The following is a 27,574-nucleotide window of genomic DNA, read 5'->3' on the forward strand; positions in this document are numbered from 1 at the left end:
GCACGGGCACATGGTTCCAGCTGTTGCTGCCACTCTCTTTGCTTGATTTCCCTTATTTTAAAGCAGAGATAAAATGACCCAACCACTGATAGTTACATTTTTCTTATGTGGAAACTAAACCTGTATGCTTAGACCATTTTGTTTCTTTCTGTTTCATAAACTCAGATGATAATTAAAAGGTCCCATTTAAAAATACTCCCAGTGTTTATTATTATGTTTACTGTTATTTCTTATTAATGCAGCATTCAACTGCCCTTCAAATTAAAGGAAATATAAGAGTGGAAGGTTCTTTGTATACCCGTCATCACTCAAAAATAAGTTGGGCTATCTCATCAGAAGGTACACATGATATTTGTGTGGGAAGCATGTGTTTTAAGGCTATGGGAAGTAGGTCTTCAGCTGTTATTCAGTTCAGCTTTAATTCAAATAATTTTTTAAGAATAACAACGTAGAGTTTCAGCTACTAAACTCCAGTATAAAAAAAATTTTCAACATGTTTGCATTTTTACATAGCAGCACAAAATGAAATAGCTATAGTACTTTGTGTGTAACAAACATGATGACAAAGCCTGAAATGGAAAATTTTCCTATTACCCAAAATTTTACCTAGTATTGCGTATTAAGGAACAAAATTTTTGCACACACTATTTTGTATATCACCGAGGGTGGGGTACAGCTACCTCAGCCTGGGGTATTTGCCATTCCAGACTCCCTGCAGAGGTACATGGAAATGAACCATCCTCTCTCTACTTTTGGTTTAGTAACCCCATAATTTCTTAGGATTGAATTCTTGAAACGAACCCAGCCTTATACCTTGTTTTATCAAATGAAAATAGTTGGGTTTTTGTATTAGGTTCTACTTTGGCAGAGCAAGCCTTGGAGACATCAGAGAGACAGAGACAACTGAGGTGACAGTGCATGATCATTTGTACATTACAGTTATGGGAAGCATCCATAATGCAAATTATTGAGGGAGATTTCTTTATGCTGTTTAAGGGTTTCTCTGCCACACTTGGTTCTTCTTGAGGAGTCCAAAAGTCTTGTTCTGCTTTTGGTCATGGCTGAACTTGGTTCTCTCTTACAAAAGCCAATAGTGGTTCAAGAAGTGCAGGTGTTATGTTGCAAGTTTTCCCTCCAAGGGAAATATACTCTCACTATGAATTTATTTTAGTTCTCCTTTGTATTCTGTTTTCTTTGTGTTACATAGATAATAACACTCTTATGTGATAGTCTTATAACTGCAACAAAAACATTGGTTTACCCTTTTATAGTGTGACTGAAAACGTATATGCTGAGAGCAGTTTTAATTGGCTTGCTGCCAAGTAGGCAAACTGTATCATGCGGATCTGTTCTCCTTCTAATACTGCTTAGAATCTTAATTTTTCAGTATGGGATAGAAAATATGACTATTACATTTCATGATGATAGGAATCAGAGGGTACTGATATTAACTAGAACAAAGTTTTAAAATACAGAATGTTCTTGGTAAATCAGAGATGTAGCCTGAAAATAAAAATGAAATTGCAACTGAAAGACTTAGATGTTCCAAAGTGAAGTATTGTCCACAACACTAATTAAAAAGTCCTATTAAAAAGTGCTATTTGGTGTTGATATGGCTTCAGTTTGATGGCAAGCACTGGGAATGACTGGTGCTCAGGAATACAGAACCTTTGAGGAAGGACTGCATGATTTACTCTTAGTGTAGAGTCCACTGAAAATATGTGAACAGCCTTCAAATACATGACATTGCTGCAAAGGAGGAAGGAAATGGTCTGTGTGTCTGTAGTGCATGCAGGGCAGTGGGCTGTAAATGCAGCAAGGAAGATGCTGTGTAGCCATTAGGAAAGGCTTTTTAATTTTAACACTGTTGTTTATTACAGAAGTAATTTCCTCTTCCAGTGGTATGCACTTTTTATCCTGGTAACACAAAAGGGAATAAAGACTTGCTTCATGAAAACACACGAGATGAGATTATCTTAAGTGACTTTGTCATTTTCTGTTAATAGCATCAAAATTATGCAAGGTATCCCTTACATTTATTTCTAATTTGATAAGCACAGAGAATGGCAAGACCATTTCTTTTTGAACATACATACTTGTTTGTTTTTAATGTCCAGTTAATAGTTTTCTGTGATAGGACTGTAAAGCTCTGGAACAAGTTGCCCAAAGTGGTTTTGCAGCAGCAACTTTTCCTTGAGGTTTTCAAGGCAAGCCCTGAGCAATCTGGCCTGATTAACAGGTTTGGGTCTGGATTTCAACCTCTGCAGGTTTCAGGATCTCAGACCTATCTTGAAATTGCACAGGCTGAAATCTTATTTATTATTACTTATTTTGATACTAGAAGTATGTGCATCACTTGGGGGTTGGAACAGGCCCAGTGCCTGTTAGCTAGATGGGAAAAAGTCCTTTGAGGCCATCGAGTCCAACCTATGTCCCAACGCTACCTTACTAACTGGACCATGGCAGTAAGTACCACATCCAGTCTTTTTTAAAACATTTCCAGGACAGTGACTCCACCACCTTTCTAGACAGCCCATTCCAATGTCCAGTCACTCCTTCTGTGAAGAACTTGTCTAATGTCCACCCTAAATACCCAAATTAGACAAATAACCTGTAAGATACCTTTTTCCTATTTTTAAATCTGTAATTAATTCTCTTTCCTCCTGGTTATTGCTTCCTTTGGTCACTCCAGTTAGTAGTCTTTAACCAGGTCCCCCACTTTTTCTGTTGTCGTGTGTACATTTTTGGTTAGAAGATGTATTTTCATTAGTACAGTTCACAGATATTTACAGATTCTTTCTGTAAATGAGCTAGAACCCTGAGAGTTCAATTTTCTGGGACACATGAAATGTGAACTCCATATAGATTTCAATAGCATTTAGCATTCAGTATATGTGGAACGGATCTGAATTTTATTTGCAAAAGTGGTGATAGAAAAGCCAAAACATTTACATGTTGATTAAGCTGAGCAAACATGACTTGTTTGTCACTAATAGATACTGGTCATTTCACAGAGCTAGGAGTCGTTTCAGAGAGCAAGGCTAAATTCTTTGCCTTGTTTAACTATTTCAAAATGCTAGTATAAAATCCCTCTTTGTGTTTTAAGTCAGAGAGGCAAGATGTGCTGTTATATAATGAAATCACAGGACTCACTGATATCTCAGAAGACTTGGAAGATTTTTTCCTTCATTAAGCATATTCCCTTTTTTCTCACACTTGAGGATTTCAAAACTGAATGTCATTGGACAGGAGCTATGTTGCAGTTTGTGTGCTGTGATATGCACTTGTAAGCACTTGATCTCTGGTAAAGTTATTATTTTACTATAATTCTGTGTTTAATATTTTTCAGTAAAGTGATATTAATTGAAGAGTTATATGTATTTGAATAAGAGAAACTTTGATAATAAAACTATAAATATAGTTATTTATTATTCCCAAAGTTCCACCCATTTTACATTACATATTGCATGTCTTAATTGTGCTTTAGCCTGTGTATACATATGAGAAGAGAGGAGGAGTCTGGGGCTTGTCCAGCTTAAATGTCGAAAAAAATTTCATCTGCCCATTTTCTTCTAAACGCAGGATGTTCTTTGTATATATTTACTATTTTCTGAAGTACAATTTGAATTATCCCAGGAAATAGGGCTTCATCTATTTCCTTTAGAAGACAATTCCTAATAGATCTTAGTGTCAAGAAGATTTCCTGGAGGTTCAACATTTTCTACTTCATTCTATCACACCTAATAAAATACTCCTCTGTCTACCTTCTATCCTTCCAGAACATAGAGGGCTATAAACTTCCAGGGTGTCCCCAGGTGTAGTCTTTTGTTTCAGTCTTCAATATCCTTTTCTCAAATAAGCATAAGGAAATGAAGAAAGAGTCACCTTTCCTAGGTCTAACATGCTGGTTTGAAGCTAGTCATTATTTTTCTACTAATCTAATGTCTGTAACATAAATTTCAGTGGTAAAACCAGACGGCTCAAGTACTGGGGAAGCTTCCAATTTACTTGAAAAATAGAAGCTATTTTGTATAGATGGAAGACAAAAGTCTATAATTAAAGATGCTAAAACATACGATTAAGGTAAGCAGTTAGTAACACTGTGTATTAGTGGCTTCCATTTATGAGCTGTAGTTTCTGCTAGAAATGCTTCAGTCTGAGCAAAAGGTTAGAAGAGTAAATTCCATAAACTGCAAATCTTGTTGTAACCATGCACTACCCGGTCTTAATGTCCTTGGAGTAATGGAAGAATGTGCAATTTACATTATAGACTTAGGGTCCTGTTCCCTGGTTTGTTTGGAGGTGAATGGAGTTTGTGCCATTGTGCTTAAAATTTGTCTCTTACCTGTGCTAACCATCAGTGCAGGTGCTTTATTGCGGCAGGGAGAAGAATATTTGAAATCCTTGAAATCCTGTTTCATGCAGGTAAGACTGAGTGCTTTTCCAGCTGAATATACATGTGAAAAAAGACTCTTCATACTTGTCTCCTAATGCTGTAAAGAGCAGTATACAAGATTTTCTCATCTTGTAACAATTTAGTTACCTCTTTGCACTTTCTTTTATTTCTCTCCCTGAAATAAATGCAGGCTCATTGGCATCCTAGTAAGCTAAACATCACCAGGGCTTATCAAGTAGCTCTGTGGTATTCAGCATGACCTGGCCATCTTCCTGTTGTTTAATGCTCTTGCCCTTTGAAACAGGCTTAATCAAAAGTGTCTGTTGGAAATTGTCCCTAGCTTTTGAACTCTGCCTGGGAATTATATCAGGAAATGCTAATTGGACTCATTGAAATGTCTGCAAAAAACCTTCACAGCTGGGGTCTATCAATTAAATGATATAGATGACCAAGTTCCAGGTCCCAAGATCTATCACTGTTTAATTTACTTACACATGCCTCTTTGGTCAGATTAAAGGTTCATCAGGCTCAGCATCCTGTTCTAATGATAACCTGAAGTGGTGCCCTGGGGACAAGAGTAAGGACAAAGTAAGCAAGTACAGTACTCTTCCAGCCTTCAATTATTTGAGACTGCATCTCAGCAGATGTGTTTTCAGTGAATTTAGTAGTTTTCAATGGACTTTTCTCCCACTAGAAAGAACAATTTTCTCCTGGATTCATGTAAACTTTAAACATCTGCAATGTCCTGTGGTGAGGAGTACACTGTTTATCTTTGTGTTTGAAGAAACACTTCCTTTTGTTTATTTGAAACCTGCTTCCTCTTAATTTGATTTGGTGTCCCCTACTTCTTTCAGAAGGTTCCTGTTCTCCTTTTCAGTATCAATCGAGAATCAATAAGCTTCTGTTACACATTCCTGAGCTGTCTCTTTCAAATTGAAGAATAGCAATTAGTGTCTCCCACTACGAAATATGTTCTCTGTTGGATCATCCTTACCAGTTGCTTCTGGATATTACTGAGTTCTGCTCCAGTGTGTAAAGGTGGAAAAGACAAGAACTTCAGTCTATGTGCTATCACAGTGAAATTCTTTGGTTTATCCTCTGTGCCTTCTTGTCTCCTCACAGGAACTTTTCTATGCTCTCTTTAGCTTTGAGTGGGGTCTCAAGATCTCATTCTTGATCCTTTTGAACTGGTCATTAACAGTCACTCCATTTAGTAAGTTGTGTTTGTATTCACAGGTGTTACGGCTACATAGAGGATATAAGGATTTTACAATCTTCATCATTTGATGTATAGCTACACTGAACTTCATATGTCCTTTTGCCATGTCATTTCATCTTATAATGACTGTATTGAGTTTGTCATAGTTCATCCTCATCCGTTTTATCCTTTATAATTTGGTGTTTTGACTAGATTATTGTGTACTTCAAAATTGTTTTGTGTGACGGTGTTCAGAGGGGTCTCAGGTTGAGGGAAGATACGAGGATTTGACTCCTTGTTTCAGAAGGCTTGATTTATTATTTTATGATATATATTACATTAAAACTATACTAAAATAATAGAAGAAAAGATTTCATCAGAAGGCTAGCTAAGAATAGAATAAGAAAGAATGATAACAAAAGCTTGTTTTTCGGACTCTCTGTCCGAGCCAGCTGGGCTGTGATTGGGCATTAATTAGAAACAACCAATATGGACCAATCACAGATGCACCTGTTGCATTCCACAGCAGCAGATAATCAATGTTTACATTTTGTTCCTGAGGCCTCTCAGCTTCTCAGGAGGAAAAATCCTAAGGAAAGGATTTTTCATAAAAGATGTCTGCAACAGTTTTGAGTGTAAACATTCCAAGTCTTGCTGAGAACAAGATTAGCAGAATATTGATTTTTATAATACATAAATGTGTGTGTGGACTCTCACCCTCTTTCTGCCTTGGACTAGAAACATCCAAATTTGACAGGTATGGAGGGCTTTTGGCATTAGAAAGGTATCTTTATCTTGAGCTCTGAAAATGGTGGTTTGCACATGTTGAGTACAATTTTTCAAAAGTGACTTGAGCCTGACAGAATCCCTGTGGGTCCATTCCAACTCAGCATATTCTGTGGTTCTGTACTTTACTTTGGTCCACAAAGCTCTCCAAATTCCAGTTTCACCCACTTTCACCCACAGTGTAGGAAGCTTCTTGCTTGGTAGGCCCAGATGTGGATCTCTGGGCAAGACAGCTCACACAGTGCTCTGCACAAACAGCCGTGCCTGTTCTGATGAGCTGTCTGGGCTATCAGAAGCACTGCAGCTTCCTTAGGGGGAATTCTGTTGAGATATGAGGTTTAACAGTGTGAGCAGAGTGCTGAGTCCTTTGAATGTACTGCTTCCAGTACATTCTGCACCTTCTGTGCCACTTTTGGAGATTTCTGTGAAGACATATCCAGAGATGGAAGACTGGATGTTACTACAGCTGTAATGCCTAGAGAAAGCACTTTCTAGTTTGGAAACAAACCTGTAAGCTTTTTGACTGGTAGCTAATAAATGGTAATTAATTTAAAATTAATGTAAAAATTTTAACCTGTAACACATGGGGCACATTTAGCACATTTAGCAACTGAGAACTGTTTCAGCAGATTACTCTTTATGAAAAAGACTGTACTGACAGTCTACTCATTAGATACTGACAGTATCTAATGGGAAGAAAAATAGGATAATTTAATAAAGAGTGTTGATGCTGCAATATGTGAAAATAACATTTAGCATAAATTGCATACATGCTTATGGAGCCTTGTAGTTCCTATAGTTTAGCCTCATACTTTGAGACCTCTTTAAAAATTCTTTTATTTAATATTTATAAAATAGGCATGAATGCAAGGATGAAAATTTGTAGATGAAATCACAGAATCTTGGAATGGTTTGATTTGGAAGGAACCTTAAATTTTATTTAGTTCCAATCTTCGTGCTATGGGCAAGAACATCTTCCACTATAGATTGTAGGTTGCTCCAAGCCCCATTCTAACTGGTCTTGGACACTTGCAGGGATTGGGCAAATTCTCTGGGCAGTCTGTTCCAGTCCCTCACTACCCTGACAGCAAACAATTTCTTTCTTTTATATAATCTTAATCTATCCTCTTTTTCTTAAGCAATTTTAAGTCAATGGGCTGTGTATGTGAGCTTTTGCAACTTTGAGTGAGAGTTGTTTTCAATGAGGAAAAGGATTAGAAGTCATGAACAATGTGATGAAAGAAGAAACAACAAAATGCTCACAGACATTGGTCACTGTAGAAGAGGAGATGACAGAACTGTTTTCATTAATATACTAAAAATAGAACTCAGTGTGTGCATATGAGCAGGGGAATCTTTCTACAACCTGCAAAGACAGATGTGGATGTTACTACTGAAAAGCCAGCAATATACATCATAAAGTATATTTAAGTTCCAAAGCACTTTTTTTCCCTCCACTTAGCAGTAGTTGATGTTTATTAACGTAATACTGTCAGTGATAAAAGTGGTCTTCCTCCCAATCTCCTCCTTTCCAGTTGCTTCTTGCTATCCTCAGTGTCCCCGTGCACTGCTATTGCAACTGTTTGTGTGATTCCTAGTAAAAGAAACAAGTCAGGGAACTGTTTAGACCAAGAAAGTGCCTCTGTTTACTGGGTTTATATCCCAGCACATTCTGTTTCTCCAGACTAGTATGTGGCTATTCTTCAACAACCAATGTGATTCAGAAGAATAGGCATATTTAAGTGACCAAAAGGTGCTGCAGACCTATAGGGATGACTTTTGGGGTTGGAGAACAGCAGTATGATTCTTTTTGGATGAAGCTACTCTGAAACATGTAGTTTGGGAGCAAGCCTAAGGTGCTGCAATTTCTAATGGCTCTTGAATTCAGACTAGAGCTACTTCAGTGTAGGTTTGGAATGACTCCAACAAAATACAATGTTAACATCTAGTACTCTGTGCCATTTTCTCCATAAATCATGTCTTTTGTGCTACACTCTATGCTCATCTGGACATAAATAAAAAATACTTTGAGGAAGACCTGACATAACACGGCATGGAAGTCAAGGGTATAAAGGCTGTTCTAAAGGATCTGCACAAAAGTTCAAGAATGGTAAATTGTACAGAAGGATGTGCTAATGTAGCTAACCCAGTCAGCAGTTTTATGATGCTACATTTTACAGTATGCACATTTGTCATCTTTGTGTGATGTTAAATTTCAGTTTGAGAAGCCAAATAAGCTGGATTAGAAGAGCAGCTAATTTGCAACACCTGCTGAGAGTTTCTGTGACAGTAGGTGAAAAGCAGGTGAAGACTTGAATTGTCTTAGATGTCTACAGGGAACATATCACTGATCTTTCTGATATGCTGAGGCCAGTATATATTGTGCACAGAGAAAGAAAAAGGCTTTATCCTGGTAGCATTTTATGTACCTATTGAAGGCTAGCAGTAAGTTAAACTCCTCTTGTTGGTAGCTGGCCAGTAGATACAGTTCAGATTTTCCAGGGTGACCTTTCTAAAGATAATTCCTCCCATTCAGCTGCAGAATATTGTCCCACCTATTTATTCTAAACCCATTGGTTTTCCACCCTTCAATGCACAGTGGTTCAGCTGGAAGAGAAATGTAGTTGTTCTATGATGGTACCCATAGAACCTGTATGGGCTGATTGTATGGACAGTTGCCAGGAAGGTGGGAGCTGCTTATTTTGATCCTCTCAAAAGGGGAGAAAACTTCTATTAAATCTCTATTTACTAAGTTTTGTGCAAAAGGCAGAAATTTCCTACTTTTCTAATTACATTTTGAACTGACCTTAGTGAAGTCTGACTGAGCAGGGTGGGTGTATTTTGAACAGATCAAGTCTCCACCTCAGATAAATACCCATTAGGAGACTGAACATGCCACATCTTTAAACTCTACCAGGGTTTGTGAGAGCTTTATTGAAACACCAGTTTCCTGGATACAAAGGATGGATTTCCATGACATTAATAAACTACTTATCGTAGTCTAAGAGAATAGAGAAAACTGATACTGCTGTGTGTGTAGGCCTGATGAACATGGTTAATAGGCACAGCTACAGAAAAGGCCATTATTATGGTTATCATGTGACAGAAATCAAGCTAGAGGTGCAGCCTTTGGCAGGAAAGACGTAGCAGTCCATCAGCTTGTGCAAACACTTGATGTGGCTTTAACCATCTGCAGAACATCTTTTGGAGTATAAATAACAATAGCAATCCCCTGCCAAAGCCATGAAAGCATGTGTGTCTAAAAAATACTACGTTCTGTGAAAGCAATACTATTTGTCAACTGATGTCAAGAACAGATTGGCTTTCGGTTGCCTTAGGAGACAAGCCCTGAAAAGAAACTAGTTTATTCCTCCTACGGAAAAATCTTCATTCAACACTAACACCAACCCGCTATAAACAGAAACCTCCCCACTAAAAGGCAGATAGAATTTTAAACAATTGTAGCTGCAAGTCAAATCCATTTCTAGTATTTACTTAAGAAATGGAAAAATAATCTGCTCATTATTGAGACAGTTTTTTCTTTCGAGGTTTTAATCTATTGATAGATACACAAGATACTTAAGTTTAAAATTACTGGGAAGATCAGTGAGGGGAAACAGAGCCAAATTCAGTTTTGTTCTTGAGCGATGTAATAACAAAACTCTGTAATAACTCAGGGATTTGTGCAAGCTGAGACATGTATTATGATTCCCCTGTGTTATGCAATGTACAAAGACAGAGTGGACCATTTATTTAATACAAGGGTTATTAGAACTAAAATGTAAGAATTAAGACAGAAGATGGATACCTGCTGAACAACCAGACCTGACTGGCTAATTAAAAAATTGATAATACAAAAAATGATGCTACATCTATTGTGCAGATATTGTGTTCATAACACTAGAAGAAAATTGAGTTGAAGGGAGTGGTTAGTGTGTGAAAATAAACGGTGTGACCTTGTGTAAGCCCTGCAATGCCAAACTGTGCACTGAATTTTACACTTAGATGTCCTGGTATTTAAGTGTGTGTGGATGAGAACCATCAAAGGAGAAGATAAATGATGACTGGAGTTTTAACTATGACAATCCTAATGGGTAGGTGAGAGCAGGATGAGGGAGTATTTGTGAAAATAGCCTGGATCAAAATGGAAGCTGTGTAAAGGGATGAAAAACATTTTGTCTGTGGTCTGGATGTGGATTGTATCTGAGAGAACCACTTCAAGATAATTCCAGTTCTTGCTGACCTTATTAAAATTAGTGGTTTTTACAGTGACAAAAAGAGGAAGCTTCCTCAAGTAAAAAATGTTGAAAGAAATATTTAAAACAATTCAAACATAGATTAGATATGAGGCACTGGAAAGTTAAGACGTGCTCTTGGCGAGTAGTCAAGTCTGGATGTAACTGATGACTCACAGAAATGATTGTTGACTTTATATTTGCAGATGAGATTAGCCAGAGACACTGTACAAGGAGAGGAAGACTGGACCATGAGTGTTCCCTTTATGGCCTCTGCATGGAAAGATACGTGTATGAGTTGTCTGACTGAATTCAGGAGTCTTTATAGTTTAGAAAGGCTTTTGCTTTTGGATTATGAGGAAAGGTATAGCACAATAAATTATATGCAGTACACCAATTTTTAAACTGGAATGGTATTCTGTGTGTAGAATTTATTGAAGAGCTCAGCCAGATGGAGTGAGTAAAGAATAGAATATTCATTAATATTCAGAATGATGGATTTTGAGTTTTAAAATATATTCTGGGTTTTTCTGGGGAGTTAGACTACTGTTTGCACCCACTAAAGTTTTTGCACAGAAGTACAAAGTAGGGTTTGAAAATGAAGATCACCATGAAAAAGTCACCTTTGTGACTCTTCCTTGTAAACACATTTTGCTTGACTGATGATGCTTTCTGCAGAGAGTATTAATATATTCAAGTGAATGTTAAGAATACATATTATCTAGGAGATTGAAATTCTGCTTTCAGATAGCACATGCTTTAGGTTGTACTATTTTTCTTATTTCTATGAATAAAGCTTTAATATTGGATTAAGAATTTTTCTCTCAAGTTAGGTCTGGGTATAGATGATCAAATAATTTCCATAAAGAGTGGAGTTTTGGTTGTTGATTTTATTAGAATTTTTCTCCCTGACATTGAAAGGTTTAAAGGAAAAGAAAAAAGAAATTGAAATGGTCATGACAGCATGAGCTGTGGCAGGATAGCATGCAAAGGAAAGTTTGCAAAATAAAAAAATCTAAATTTCATGTGGCAGAAAGAAAAGCCAGTGTGAGCATCTTAAGCATGATTAGGTCATTAATTATTTATGTTGGGACATTTATTATTGAAAAACAAACTAAATATGTGATTGTGATTATATTTGCATACATTGTAGCAAGCAAGAGTTAGCTGAATCTCAGCATTTTTTCTTCTTATGCTGGCTAGTATCTATTACCCAGAAGGATGAAGTTGTGTCTTTATGTTTTTTTTACCTTACCAAATCTCTTAGATGAAAAGGTGTTCTGTGTACCTTATCTTTTCCACTTGCCACAGTACATTTGAATCCCTTTTAGTATTCATTTCATTAATGATCTTCAATGGCTCGCTCTGGTCAGCACTAGGGAATGTTAGGCAATCTCTTAGATTTCCCCAGGAGAGGGTTACACTGAAGATAATAACCAAGATGATATTTAGTAAGGAACACATTAAGAGATCATAGGAATCTTCGCCTGTCTTTTCAATAAGGCATTGCTGGTAGCCTTGCTGTGGCATTTTCTAGTTGTGAAATAATAGATTTGGACATTATTTAAGGCTTGGTTCTCAATCATAGTTCTGTAGCCTATGTTATAAGAGTTTTCAATAAGGCTGTGACTGAGGACGCTTTATTGCCTGTCAGGGTGCCATGGAATTAATAGACTGTTTTAGAAATCAGTGTTTGTGGATGCTGCCATGGGAGAGTTGAACTTTCATAAGGAATGTGTGAGAAAGGAATGTATACCTAAACTACTTGAATGAATGTGCATAAGGCCTTCAATCCAAAGAGATTGCTAGCTCTTCAGAATATGTTTATCAGCGTACTCCTGTTTTTGCCTGTGTTACTTGGTTTAATTTTTATTTGCTGTTCTGTGTCTCTGAACTCATTCAATTGTTGTGCTTGGCAATAATGGCACATGGACAGAGCAAACATCTTGATCATTTGTATTAAGGTTTGTCTGTCTTTCAACTCCTTTATGATAAAAGGAGACATTGTTAAATGAGAGAGCTTTGACTCCTTAAGACAGGTACCTGCAAACACTGTAATCTTCACTCAGCAAGGACATCATCCTAAGAAAAGCCAAAACTATTTCAGCATGTGACTTTGACACATATTTTAAGAGAGAGCAATCATAGCAGAACCCTGGAGCAGTGGGGATGAGTGGGAAGGAAATGTTATCCTGAAATGGTGTTCAGGGCTGTATCTGCCTCACCTACAGGAAGGCACACATACAATAGAGAATCATCAAGTCTGCTTAGAGCATTCTCAAGCAAAATCTATGGTTAAAGCAAATTCATTCTAATCTTAGATCATTACAGTCCTCCTCTGCCTTTTTAACACAAATTCCACCCCCCACACCCTATTTGGCTACAAATGAAATCTATTATTTGTATTATCAGTATAGAAACCTTGATGTCCCACTTACAAGATTTTTTTCCTATACTTGAGATCCATCAGCATGTCCTGTGTTCATTCTTACCTCCTAACTATTTTTCACACTTTCTGTCATTCTAGCTTGGAGAAGAGCAGAAAAATATGATGCCCTGAACTAGGTGTTATTTTTCACTTTTCTCATCAGTGGCAAGTAAGCCAGAATAGCTGGGTTTTTTCACCTTGCATTTTACAAATGGAGAATGGAGCCTTTTAAAAATGTCTTTGTGTTACAGATTTCCATATACTATGTGATCCACAACAATATCCAGATACTTTTCTGCAGTAGTGCTCCAGGGGTTATTCTTGTTCTCTGTGCATTGGATATCTCTATTGGAGAACACTACACTGAAACTTCTTAGGGTTTGAGTTGGGGTTTTTTGGCTTGGTTTTTTCTTTGGTTGCTGTTCTAACTGATCCAAATAATTTTCCATTATAATGTTTTTCTACAAAGAATAAAAATGGATGGCTGCCTTATTCCTGCTGACAGAATGAGGCAGTTCATTGGTGCAGCTTTGGAGCCTTGGGCTGACCTGAATTCAGATTGTTCTGTGCCTAAGGTTTTGCCTTTAGTTGAGGTGGTTATTTGCCTTTATATGGCCTCTCTGGTTAGAAGTGCTTAGAGCTTGTTAAGGAGTGTGACGTGTGACAACAAGCAGTAATTAACCATTGTGAATATTGTCAGTATTGCTCAGTCTAAAAAAGCAGGATGGAAAGACCTTTCTCCTGACATGGTATCCAGTATGTTCAGGCACAACACTTTTTAGGACTCTGGTACAAGACAGCAGAGTTTGGAATCAGCAGATTTTTGGTCATTGTTTCTTGATAAGTGTGTCTACTGAGCTGTCTGATCTCTATGAAGTTTGGGATCACCTGATTTATTGCTTTGTCTGAGTATCCTAAATATATGGGCTTGGGAAGACACAGGCTTCAAGGTGACATCCTTCCTGATCATCTCTGTTGATTTTTGTTTTCTATAATAGAAGTGTACTTCTGCAATGTATTATGCTGTCCCTTTCTGATCCTGCTTAGGAAATACTCCTATGTGCTACAGGGTTACAGTCTGTTTGGAAATGAGCTTCATGTGTCACTCTTCTATTTCCTTGCATAGTACCTCCCAGACTAAACTGAGTCAAAATCACTAGTTTGCCTTGCTTTCCACTCTTTTTAAATGGTACAGTCTCTCAGCATTCCTGAGGTGCTTCACCCTGTCTATTGCCCCTTTCCTAAAGCATACCACCCCATATTCTGTGAAGATTTACAGGTCAGGCAGTAAGATTATTATTGGGGTGGAGCTCTTCATAACCCTAGCTCTTCAGACATCTGTCAGAAAATCAGAAAAAAACAAAGGCTGGGTTTGTTATAACTGAAGGTGTAGATTTTTTTTCATTCATAACTTACTCAAGAAAAATCAATAAGCATTATTATGAGCTGAGATCAGTTTAAAAGAAGCTATGGAGAAGTGGTCACAAGAAAACAAAATTCATGTAGAACATTCTGCTGAGACAGACAGGAAAAAAAGTATTAAAAAATGACAAATCATAACTGTCTTAAAGACATGTAGGTAAAATCATGGAGTTTCAGAGGCTAAAAATTATAAGGTGACCACACTGACTTAGTGGTGTTATATAGCTTGTGTACTTTGGAGAGTAATTCAGCAAGTGTTAATTAACAATGGCACTTTAAAATTCTTCCAAAAACTGATACCAGGAATTCCTTATTTATATAATTAGCAGGGCACTGTTGCAGAAAAATCTTTATCTTTTTAGTTCAATTTTAAGGTCTTAATGTATTTTATTTCCAAATATATTTCTTTGCCATTCTAACACGGGGGAAATAGTGTGCAAGGAAAATGGGGCAATCTTAAAGTGGACAAGTGAGTTGGAGGCTGTTACTCTCATTTTGCAGAGGCTGTGGATGTACCCCTGGCCCTAATTAAAGAATGCTATCACTGAATTCAGTGCATTCACCATTACACACAGCAGACTGAATCCCTCCCAGCAGTTGTTCTGGAGCAACCCCATCAGCTTGTTCCATCGGGGTAATGGAATGCAGAACTCACCCAAAGAAAAACAAATAATTCAGTGTTACATTGGGTTAGTTTTAGTTAACTATTAAAAAAGGTTTGATGCTTTCATAGTTTTGTCATCCTGTTTTTTCAATAAATAGTCTTTAATTGTCTCATCTGAATGTAGTATAAGCAGGCAGGAGCACTTCATATAAAGTGACATTAACGCATTTTTCTCTCTTTTTGTTAATCTATAAGGTACATTGCCACAAAGCCATAATGTTGATTATTAACAGCCTCCTCTAGACTGCAGAGTGGCTTCAGCAACTCTGCAAATTGGCTAGATTTGAAGCTGTTAATTATGCAGTATAGTGTGCTTCATAAAGACAGAAATGAATATGACTTGGCTCAGATCTTGTGAGAATAAATTGTAGAAATTGGACCTCTGTTTGGTTTGCATTCTGGCTTCACAGAGAACATGGACATTCCATATGATAGGCTTGGCAAGTACAAATTGTGTACTCCATTAAAAAATTGGTATGTTCATGTAAAGTTGCATACCTGGCAGAAAGCCAGAGGCTCTGCAGAGGTCCAAGGCTCATTAACAGGGGGTGCTTTTTATCATTTTGTCAAAGAAACTGAGAAACATCTTAAACCCAAATATTGTGTAAACCATAAGGAATGGGGGGTTTCTTTCTTCTCTGCACTCACCAGCCACACTTGTGTGTCTAGAGCTGCCTGGTGGCATTTTGAAGTCACTGTCTGCCTGCTGAAGAGGAAAAGGCACGTTCACCAACACGTACTGCTGCTCATCTCACAGCCAGGCAAATGATAGCTGAGGCTGAGGAAACAGGCATCTTTTAGCTAGGCTCTCTGTTTAGCTTTTTATGGCAATGCAGATGTTGCATAAAAAAATTATGACAAGAAACTTTCACCTTAGGTTTCCACCTATGCATCAAGGCATTTACAGGATGCTACTACTTCTGAAGCAAATCTGTACATATTTGCATCATTTTTCTTAAAGTGAAAGCAGATATACAAGCCATAGAATAAAAAACTAGCTCCATAAATTTATAAATCTTCTAAAAATATATTCAGATAAGGACATATTATGTCAAATATGTGAGTGTACCTTTATAACTGTTGCAAGATTGCAGCAGTGTAACTGATTCTAGTTGAAATACCCTGAAAGCAGTATTAAGTGTTCAGTATGTCATGGTGATGAAAAGTAAAATGTCACTTTTGCAGTTCTAAAAGTTTAAGTGAGCTATTTAAAAAGAACAGTACGCCTGGGATTTCAACTGGGTTTTTTTTTAAACTGACAGTGAAAGAAAATTACTTTCTCAACCAGTGTCTTAATCCATAGAACAAAGAGGACTCTATAGTTTAAACATACTAAAATAATAAGTGTTAAATTCCTATAACTGTTTGGTGTCATTTGAACTTTGCAGTAAATGCACAGATTTATGTGGTGGAGGTTTTTTTCCACCAGTAAGAAAGGGAATACTTGAGGGAAAACCTTAGCTGTATGATTCAAAATATCGTGTAGCATTAAGTTTCTTATCAACAAGATGTATTAAAATGGAAAAAATGAATCAGCAAAGCCATCTTGGGAGTGGGATTATTAAATTCACAGTTTGCTGCTGCTAATTTGTTAGTAGGCTTCAGTTGTTCAACAAAGCTCATACACTCATTTTGCAAAACTGATTATTAGATGAAAAGCCCTCTGTCATTGCCATGGGAGAAATAGCTCTGAATCAGGGCTGTGTCACAAATGCAGTTAGCTGAATGATCTCAGCTAAATGCCATTTACCTAACAGAGTTAGGAAGATGATGCTGATATAACGAATAGGTTCTGCTCAGGCAAATGTAGTCCCCTGGAGATAATGGAAATTTGGTGAAGAGCTCTTTGATTTCTTTGGTTTATGTGAAGAGCTTGGACTCTAATTAAGTCAGTCCTTGCACTTCCATCAGAATTATGTTACTTTATGGTTACTTATTTTGATTTGGCAAGCTTCATTTGAGGGTCAGAGATTCAATTGTAGAGCTCTTCAAGCTTGTTGCTTCTGGGAGGTATTTTCTCTTAAATTATCCTTCTTTAGCAGGTTTATTTTATTCATTTTGATAAAATATGTCTTAACTAGGATAGTATGGCTGTTAGAGTTAATATGGAACTGAATTCTTTCATGTATTCTAAAAAGATTATTGTGTTTTGTAGTCAGTGTTTCATGAGCAAACTCAGGAACCAGCTATAGTCAATTCTGAAGGAACCTTCCCACCATTTTTTTTTCTTTTGATTAATCATGTTGTTCATATTCATACTTGTAAGAAAATTTTCACAACAAAAGTTTTTTCCATTTTTCATATGCAAATAGTGAGCCATATACCAGATGGGTCAAAGACAAATAATAATATTGAGGACTTTGTAAATAAACACTTACTTTAAGCATCTGATAAGAAAACTGCATCTCAGAATGAAAAAAAAAATGCAATATTAAGATTATGATTTTCAAAAACTAAACTGTTTCCTTGTGTAAATTTTTGTTTCACCACCATCTTTTTGAAAAACAACAAGAAACAAGAATGTTCTTCTGTGGTGAGTCTTTATGGATGTTCAATGACACAATGAAGTACAGAGAACTGTACCTATCAGAGTGCTAGACATTTTTTAGGGACATTTATTTGGAAAGAATTTCTTTTGGAATGTGAGGAATAGATTTGCTTGTGCATCCAGAAATATACATGTAGAACAGACCAGAATGGTAAAATATTTTTGCTGTTAAAAGTATTGTGGGTTGTTATGTGTCATGAGTATATATAATAAAATAAATATTAATTCTTTTAGGGTGAAAAAGGAGATAAAGGAGAACCAGGACCAGAAGGCCTTCCTGGAGCAGAGGTAAATGGAACAATAGTGAAACAGTCAAGTCACAAACTTCTGGATGGGTGGGTAAGAAATGCAATTCAGACTTTATGTAGGTAGCGTGATGGATTTAGAAATTGGGTATTCCTGTTGATGAAGTTTGCTTTATACCCTCTTCCTGCCCTTCTCCCTCTTGACCTTGATGGGGGTGTAAACCCTGGCTTTAGGTTTTAATGCTGGATGATCTTGGCTCTACAGGTGCAAAGCATTGCTGTTGAAGGCAGAGAGCACCTCCCAGATGGGGAATGACTGACATTAGGGGTAGAATCCAGATACAGGAGTTGGAAAAAACATTCAGTAATACTATTTTAAGCAGCTTTTCCAAAGGAATTAAAGGGTCAGCATTTAACACAAAATTACTATGGCAGTCTAGCTGGGGGTACTGAAAATGCAGTAACACAGGCTATGAAATTATGACACTTTTTACATCACCTGACTTTCCATGCACACTGTAACCATAAAAATATTTTTCCTGTTTTAGGTAATTATAATTTAATGCTGGGTAAATCAGGCTATTTTTAAGTGGATGTCCTTCATGTGACAACATGCACTGTGTACTAAGCTGAAACTACATTTGGGTATTTGTAGAGGTATTCTCTTGTAGCCTGTCTGTCTGTAAAGGTGAACCATATCCTTCTCTCATACATACATATATGCTGACAGCATGGAAAAAACACATCTGTGTTTCTTTCCATAGCTCTGGTGACATTTCTGTGTTGGTCTTACATGATCTTCTTTACTACATGAGATCTTGTTCCATCAACCTTTTAGGAAGAGTAAGGTATACCAAGGATCTAATTAACTCTAGGGCATATTTAACATAGTGGCACTATGAAAGTGAAAAATACTGAACATTCATATTTTTGAATATTTACTGAACTGTTGCAATGTGTCAGTAAATGGTAGATTATTATTATGGAAACTGTCATTAAAATATTAAAACTGAAGTAAAACTGCATGTGGCAGTGCAACATTGTATTGTTTGAAACCACACATAATTCTCTTTTAGTAATGCTTACATAAGATGCTTTGAATTCAGTTATCACTCTGCATAGAGATATCAGTCTTTAAATTTACAGGTCTATGTATCATTAACTCTTACTTTCTAAGTGTCTCTCTAACTTGCTCTGCAAGCAGAAATCTAACATCTGATATTTCTGCAATAATCAAGTTAATCTGCTTACATTGGTATAATCTGCAGTGCTGTATAAAAGCAGCCTGAAAACACTTAAAGCTAGAGGCACTGCCTTCTGGCAGGTGTTGTCTCTGCCTGGGGGAGTGAGGGTTTCCATCCTCTAAAGAACTTGAAGATGATGACTGAAAATTTTTTCTTGAACAAATGGTAGAAACATATTTGAATGTATTTTAATCAAAATCAGAAAAGTAGGTGTCACAGAAAACTTTTGCTTGCTGTTGCTAAGTTGTGTTTTCTTAGCTGTACAGAAAGTTCTTGCTAGAAGGACAGAGGGGAAGCCAGACCTGGTTTGGAGTCTAGGCTGTAGTGATGAAATACCTAGAAAGTTTTAATTTCCTCTTCTCTCACTCGAGCTAACTGGCTCAGTTAATCTCATTGAGAACCAGGTTTCGAGGCGGGAACTGTGAATATATCTGAATGTTCTACACATCTCCCAGTTTATCTCTCCAGTAATCTGAGCCAAGTTCTACAATGCTGTGTCCCAGTCTGGGACATTATTCAAAATCCATCTGACAACATGAATACTTGCTATAAATACTACGACTGTGGTTGCCATTGTTTTTAGTTTCCTAAGGAGTAGCTATAAATAACTTAATATATTACTAATAGAGTCCTCCTGTAGTACATGTCCATGTCTCTAAGCAGGTATTTTCTTTCATAGATTGAAAAGCCAGTTTGATTGAATAGCATCTCTTTCATCCCTTGAGACTCTTTTAGCCACTTGGCATTACACTCAGGTGACACATTGCTGCCACTAAAATCCTGTAATTTTTTTAAGATGTTGTTTCCCTTCACCATTCTTGTGGATATTTTGTTTTACAGTTGGGTGTGTGACTTGTCTGCTTTTATAACTGAGGAGTTATGAGTTGTCTGGTCTAGTTGACAAGGTGGTTGTCAGTGAAAGGTTGCACTTGATGATCTTGGAAGTCTTTTCAAACCCTAATGATTCCGTGATTCTCTATTAATGCTATGCACTGTAACAAATGAAGCTTCATAGAGACACTATCTGGAAAAAAATTTAAAAACACACATAGCCTGTGTGGAATAAGGACAAATTTGCAATATAGATATCCATGAAGCTATTTGTGGAATATGTTCTCTGTTATATCCATATAACAGAGCCTGTTGATCTGAAGTGAAAAGAAGATCTTTATCACAGAAACTTTTAGACTTTTTTTGAGTCATGTTGTTTCCTTGATCACTGGTGCAGGTAGGAATGAATGCCATGGGATACTGCCAATTACTATTTTCTGACATAAATTAAATCCTTCAGCAAAAGTAAGTTAAAACAGCAAGTTTTATCATATCTGTCAGCATGTGTCATGCATAGCTGGTAGAGGAATAGTGTCTTTCTTGTAAGTGGGGAAAAAAAAAGTTAAATCTAAAATTAAAGTCTAGTATATGTATTAAAGCAAGTGTTTAACTGATTATTTTTATTTCTCTTGCTGGGGGAGGTAATACCATAAGTGACTTCTCTAAAACTTACCGACATAAAATTTAATTCTTTACATACCTGATGTCAAAAGATGAAGCTCTTAAGTTCAATAAGCAATAAAAGAATCCCAGGTTTTCAATGGAAAGATGGAAAACATAAAAGACCTTTTTAATTTTTATGCTTGTGGGAAAAGGTTATCAGAAGTATGGTAATTTTTAAAGGGATTCTGCATCTTGTTGTAATAGCAATAGTTGTCTACCTTCACACCCTCAGGACCTGTCTGTTGAATCTTGAACTCTCTTAGTGTTAGCATTGCAAGGAAATACCTGAATAGGAAGAGAATTGTCCTATTGTTTAAAAATGCGAAGTTGGTTATGATTTTTGTTTATATCTAGAGTCTGAGAATTCTGCTAGGAACAAAAGTGTTAGAAGATAGTAGATTTAATTTAGGGTCCAGTGAATTCTAGTAATATATCACTTTGAAGTTTTGGAATTCCATTGAGAAGAGAGCAGTGTCAGTATTTTAAATACCTGAGACATAAACTGAAAAAAAGTACATTGTTTGGAGCTATGAAAACACTTTGCTAAATTAGAAAAGTTATCCCAGCATATCCAGGTTGGCATTGTACACCTGACTTTGAAGATGTTGTTAACTTAGATTTTAAGGCTGGTCTGTGCAGGAAATGTAGTTCTGCTCTTAGAGTATTCCCAAGCTCTGTTACTCAGTAGAGATAACTGATCTGATCTGTAATAATGGGGTTCACATTGTTGTTAAATTGTTGGGTTTTGTACTGTATTTCCAGTACATTAGATAATATGTATTGTTGTAGGAGATTTCCCCCTGATGTGACGTTGAACTCTAATGAAGGCCACGGGATTGCAAATAACAAATTATATTTTCCCCAAAAGGTATCTTTAGAGTTGAAAACCAGATCTCCTGAATATATGATTGCAGTCTGACTGCATTTTCCATTGCCACATGTGTGCAGCACAGTTTATGCTGTACAAATAGGTGCAATTCCAGTAGGCAACATTTGGCTCCTGCAAGGAGCTGCTGGAGTCCTCTAGTTGGGGTCCAGCTGATCTTTGCAATTTTTCATTGAGAAAAGTACCTGGTGTCAGCTGGTGACACATTTTACCTGTTTTATCAGTTTTTCATTCATTCCACCAGAAGAAGTACCATTGTCATCCTCTCCAAACAAAAACACTGCCTCTAATTTAATCTTTCCCTTATTGACCCCAACTCACACCCTTACAGATATTTGTGATATACTTGTCCCAGTAATTTCTCTGTTGGTTGGAAATTGCCTTATATTTATCAGTCTTATTTTATATATGTATTTAGAACATTTCTCATTTTTGCTATTTCCAGTATTGTTATCTTATTAGCTTTGAATTGGCCTTGTATATATACATTCTAATGCTTGCTTTACATTTTGGTTTCCTGCTTCATAAAGGAACCATAATGTAAATTTATCATGACCTGTAAAAAGACCAAGCTGTAGTCCTTTCAGAGGATAAAATGTTTCATCTGTAGACTGTTCATGAACTCATAAATGTATATTATTATATCGGTCCCAAAAAGCTAGAATTAGACTGGGGTAGAATTCAATACCCAATTAATTAACTCTCTGTTATAGGAGGAATTTTTAATCTGTTCCTAAATGTCTGGCAAATCTGGTAACCCCCTTAGATCACTAGAAATTTGTTTGTTTTTAAAACTGACCTTGTTCTCCAAAAATATTGCAGAAAATGAGCTTTTCTAACTTAAGGGGTCAATAGACCCCTTAGATCAATAGAAATTTGTTTGTTTTTAAAACTGATCTTGTTCTCCTAACACATTGCAGAAAATGAGCTTTTCTAACTTAAGGCTTGATCTAAAATCATCCAAATTGTATCTGTTTAGATAACCACATTCATTTTACTGAAGCATCCTGTTCTGGCCTCTGCCAGAGACAGGATACCCTACTGTACTGTGTTAAAGGGGCTGCAGATTTGACTTGGCACAGGAATTCTTTCTTCTTATGGCATTTCAGAGACCGTGAGCCAGCAGCTAAACCTCTCAGCAGCTTCAAAAGGGTGACTGAAGGGAAGAATAGGCATGGTGCATTCCCAGATGTGGTTTTTTGCAAGCATTCACTATGTTTGGAACTTACTAAGTCTATAATATTTTAAAATGCATTTATAATGTCTAGGCAAACCAGAAATACTTATAATGGGCCTATAACACTGGGTCCTTTAAAATCCTCCTTCAAACACTGTAAGGTTCACTGTAAAACATGTAGTTTCCCCTTGTCCTTTTTATTTGAGGTCGATTGTATTTGTTTGAGGTCATTATCTCTGCAGTAGCTGACAGACTGCACACCTCACTAAGGTGCTCTTGCAGATACACTGCAAAAAGCTTTAAACACAGCAATTAGGAAAAAATAAGGTTCATAGTTTGAAAGTGCATGGCTCAGGCTCAGCATCTTTCATCTGCAGTTGCATTTTCTATTCAGTAGAGACACACAGATATATGTCACCATCTGTGAGTTGCAGATTTTTTTTAGCCTTATCTGTTATCTTCTGTAAACATACAGCCTAAGAGCTAATTCCTAAACTCATAACTATTGTTCCATGGCAGATTTGCTAGTATTGATTTTGAACCAAATCCATACAGTTTGCATACCTGAAAAATCCCTTAAATGGCTTTAAATATATTGATTGGTTGTGTTTTATGCAGTCTTTCAGAAGGAGGTTGAAAGTAAAATGTAGCAAATGGAGACAATATTAAAGCTATGTCATAAATATGCAGATTGTAAGAAGAAAGCAATTTTTTGGCTTGGTTTTTGAATCCATCTGCCTATTACATTTTTTTAAGTTCAAACAGCAAAACTACTTCTGATTTAACTATTACATATTTGGCAAGCTTAATAAAGAACAAATCAAAGCTAAATCAGGGGTATTTACAACAACCACAAATTTAATCCAAAGTGGGTACTTAAATGCTCATATAGTTCTAAATGATGTTCCTTCCAGATGGTGAATTAATGTAATTTTAGCAGGAAGTGAAGTTGCACAAATACGCAGTATTTAGAACATTCATTGATTTCATGTTTCTGTACCCACCAAGGCACAGATGTTAGTTACCATTTTCGTGCCAGTCTATCTTCCTAATAATTGCAAACTGAGGAAGAGAGTTTGCAAGGACAAAAAGGGAGCTGGGAAGAACTTTAGTTTGTAAACCCTAATTCAGATGTAAATGACTTTTTTCTACACTTGACCTATTTAACCTCCAGAATAATAAAGATGGTAGTCTACTTGCGGAGCATCTTATTATGATTTGGTCTTGTATTGCCTCCATTATTGCCATTTCATTTCTAAGTAAAATCTTTGAATTTGTACAGGTGTTTCTGACTTTCAATATACACAGTTTCTCATGCCACTAAAGCAGTGGTCAGAGGGAAGGCACAAGACAAATCTCTTAGCTTAAATAAAAATGAATTCCTGGTAGCATGGTACAGCATGATAATTAAGTTCATTCATTGCTGTAGAATGGCTTGAATTTGCTGGGCCTATTTTGAAATCCCTCATTTTCCCATTTGTTCTGCAGCAAGGAGAAGACAACAAAGATTGTGTGCTGGGTACTAAAGATATTTTGTGGGGATTTTTTGGGTGCTTCTGGTGACAACTTCTTAGTGGAAGAGTTGTATAGGAGATATTGTAGAGGGTAGATTCAGACTAGGCGTAAGTAGGAAACAGTTTACAGTGAAAATGGTGAACACTGCAAAAGGTTTCTCAGAGAGGCTGTAGATCCCTGGAAACATTAATGAGTGGGTTGGGTAGGGCTCTGACCCTGATATGCCAGTCCCCTTTGGGGATGACCAGTTCTGATCTGACCAACCATGTACACGGTGTGTTGCTGTTCCTGTTGGACAGGGAGTATATCCTTATCCTCTAATTGCCTTTGTGAACACAATGAGAATGAGAGTGTTGGAAGATGTGCAGCAGCTCTGAGCTGTACTTTCCTGGAGCTCATCAGTTCAGCACTGCTACTTGAAACATAAAATCTGCAGTTCTCTGTCCACCTCTGCCTCTTTCCCAATTTTAGCAGAGTTCAAGTGAATGTAGTAGCACCCTCTCTGATATTCTATTTTATCATTTTTGGCCATGCAAGACTGCAAAAGAACTTTGCATTTCCTCTCACTACTTAACATAATGGGGCACAATAAAGTAGAATGGCTCTGTATGTTTAACTATGTATTGAAGACACATGTGGTCTCTGATAGATATGTGTCTGTTGACAAAATAATGAAAATAAAGAATTTCGAGATAGCACTAATAATGTGATAGAATTCTAAGGCCTACTTGTTTAGTGTATATTACTTCACAGTGCTACAGGGTTTCATCCCAGAATTTTTCACAGATGACAACAAATATGCATTTCTCTTTTTGCCCAGGGACTGAAAGGTGACCCTGGTAGTCCTGGTGTGGCGGGTCCCAAAGGAGAAAAGGTACTTTTTAAAATCTATTAAGTTGTATGTTTATGTGAGTGTGCATGATATTCTTCAGTTTTGCTCATGTTGCCATTACTATGTGTGGCAAACACCCAGTGCTGCCATTTGTGCAACTTAAGGGTTAAAGAATATGAGTACAGGCTAACTGTACATGCAAAAGATGAGTACCCTTTATCACAATGAATTTTAAAAGGAGGTCTGAGCAAAAGCCTAAATTTGGTGTTCTGAATTGCTCTCTGGCTGCACTAATTTGCTCCCATGAACTAAACCTGAAGGTCTCAGATGTGATTTGTACCTCAGTGACCTAATTCTGTGAATATTCACACAGTCAGATTTCTTTACATATGTGAGCTGTCACACTGGCTTCAGCAGCCACCTTGTACATGTAAGCTGCAGCTTGTAACTTGACATATGGAAATGTGTTTTGAAGGATTGCTTTTTTTAAGCTGTGATTCATTTATGCAGAGGCCTGGCACATTTTTCCCTTTAACCTGTGGTGCACTGTGTATATGTCTGCCATTACTGAGAAGAATATCACTTTGCTCACATATTTTCATAATCAACATGTTTAATGATTGTACTGAAATAATTTCTGCAGTGCTGCATATTCTCTAAAAGGTCGAGAGATTAAATATGTATAACTAAAGAGATTGTTGATTTACTTCCTCTCCTGTTTTAACCAGGGAGATGCAGGACCTCCAGGACCAGCTGCCTTGAGTGTGAGTACATGTAAACTACAGCCAAAAGAAAATCCCTAAGAAATGCTGCATGTTTTTCACTAATTTGCAATGTGAATACTCCCCTTAATAAGTCTAAAAGTCCCTTTCTTCAGAGTGCGTCTGCATTTTCTGTACTACTTGTGTAGGTAATTCTGTAAATATAAATAAAAATAAGCAGGTTTAAAACATCTTGTTTCCTCCCAAATGCTAACAAGGATATTATCTTGTTTATTCCATGTATAAATAGTATAGACTTGTTCTAGTGAAGGATTTCCCTTGTTATTTTAAGGAAAGCATTTTTCAGTAGAAGGTTGCAAAAATGATCAATGCTTTTAGGGTATTGTATTCTGGCTAGACACTGCTGTATGGATGGTGGAAAATGTTCTTGATTTCTTTGCAATCCAGGCCCTAAGCATGTACAAAGCCTGAAGAAAAGTGTCCCCAAAACTCTGCAGGGCGTGTCTTGTTTGCTTCATAAAAGTAATAAATCTTGTCTGAATTCTATGAATTCTAGTGGTTTTGCTCATGAGCTGAAATGAAAAGCCCTTCCCTTCTGAACAGTCTATTTGGGCAAAACCAATTCCAAATGGTGCAAAAGAGTGTGGCAAAAATAGAAAAAGAAAAAAGATGAGAAAAGGTTCCAAATTCCCAGGCTGTAGTTTCACAACATGAGTAGCTCTTCTCCCAGACTCAGTGTTATGAGCCATATCTATACTGTTCATATTACCCATGTAATCCTAAATAAACTTCAAAAGAACTGTCATTTATACTGTAAATAGTTTATACATGGTCTTTTCTCTCCCTTAATTTCCAACACTGTAGCAGCAGGATCTCCATTAGAGCTTACAAACATGGAAGGATATAAAAGAGACCCATATGATAAAAATAAATTCTACTCTTTAGGTGTCAAAATTAAGTTGCTGTGTTTTAGACTTCTTGTTTTTTGGATTATGAATTATAATATCCTGTATCTCTATTTCCTGGGAAGAAGTTAGTGTTTTGTCCCAAGATCAGTGACTCTTTGCTGCAGTTCATATCTTACTGGAGGCAAACAGGTCTATTTATGTCCTTTAGTTCTTGAATATACAAACTGTGTGTTCATATATTATTAAAATATTATTGGTAACCTGAAATTTTACTGTAGTAGATGCATTGGAGTTTGTCTTGCTTTAGATAGATTCCTGCAGGCCTTGAAGGGATCATAAGAATGGGAATCAGACACATCTGAAGATAAGACAGGGAAAAAACCTGAGGATATCTATTTTGTGTGTGCTCTAACACCACAGAAGAGTCTTTTTGAGTTTTTTTTATGCAAGTGATTGAAAAATTAGTACATCTGTTCTGATAGAAGTACCTGGATATGTTAAATCTCCTTTTTTTTGTGTTCATTGTCTTAAATTGCAGTTGTGGTCACTTAGCTTTCCTAAGAATCATACTCAGAGGTCAGTAGTATGATACCAAGAATCAGAGAATATGCTGAGTTAGAAAGGACACACAAGTTGGAAGGGATCATCAAGTCCAACTCCCTGCCCTGCACAGACCCTTCCCCAAGAGTCAGACCACACGCCCAAGAGCACTGTCCAAACACTTCTTGAACTTTATCAGGCTGGAGCTGTCACCACTGCCCTGGGGAGCCTGTTCCAGTGCTCAACCACCCTCTGGGTGAAGAATCTTTTCCTGATACCCAACCTAAACCTCCCCTGAACACAGCTTCAGACCATTCCCTTGGATCCTGTCACT

At 36.9% G+C, this 27,574-nt stretch overlaps 1 protein-coding gene across 5 annotated transcripts in view; it reads left to right on the forward strand.

Annotated features, from left to right (window-relative positions):
* COL19A1 (collagen type XIX alpha 1 chain) overlaps positions 1 to 27,574 on the forward strand; it is a 172,947-nt gene that overhangs the window by 68,682 nt on the left and 76,691 nt on the right. For all 5 annotated transcript variants that reach the window (XM_064707334.1, XM_064707337.1, XM_064707336.1 and 2 more), the window contains 3 exons: positions 17,912 to 17,965; positions 25,059 to 25,112; positions 25,799 to 25,834. In XM_064707334.1, coding sequence (XP_064563404.1) covers positions 17,912 to 17,965; positions 25,059 to 25,112; positions 25,799 to 25,834 — 144 coding nt within the window. The remainder of the gene's footprint in view (positions 1 to 17,911; positions 17,966 to 25,058; positions 25,113 to 25,798; positions 25,835 to 27,574) is intronic.

Source organism: Zonotrichia leucophrys, chromosome 3, assembly GCF_028769735.1.
Source record: "Zonotrichia leucophrys gambelii isolate GWCS_2022_RI chromosome 3, RI_Zleu_2.0, whole genome shotgun sequence".
In the NCBI taxonomy this organism is placed as follows: Eukaryota; Metazoa; Chordata; class Aves; order Passeriformes; family Passerellidae; genus Zonotrichia; species Zonotrichia leucophrys.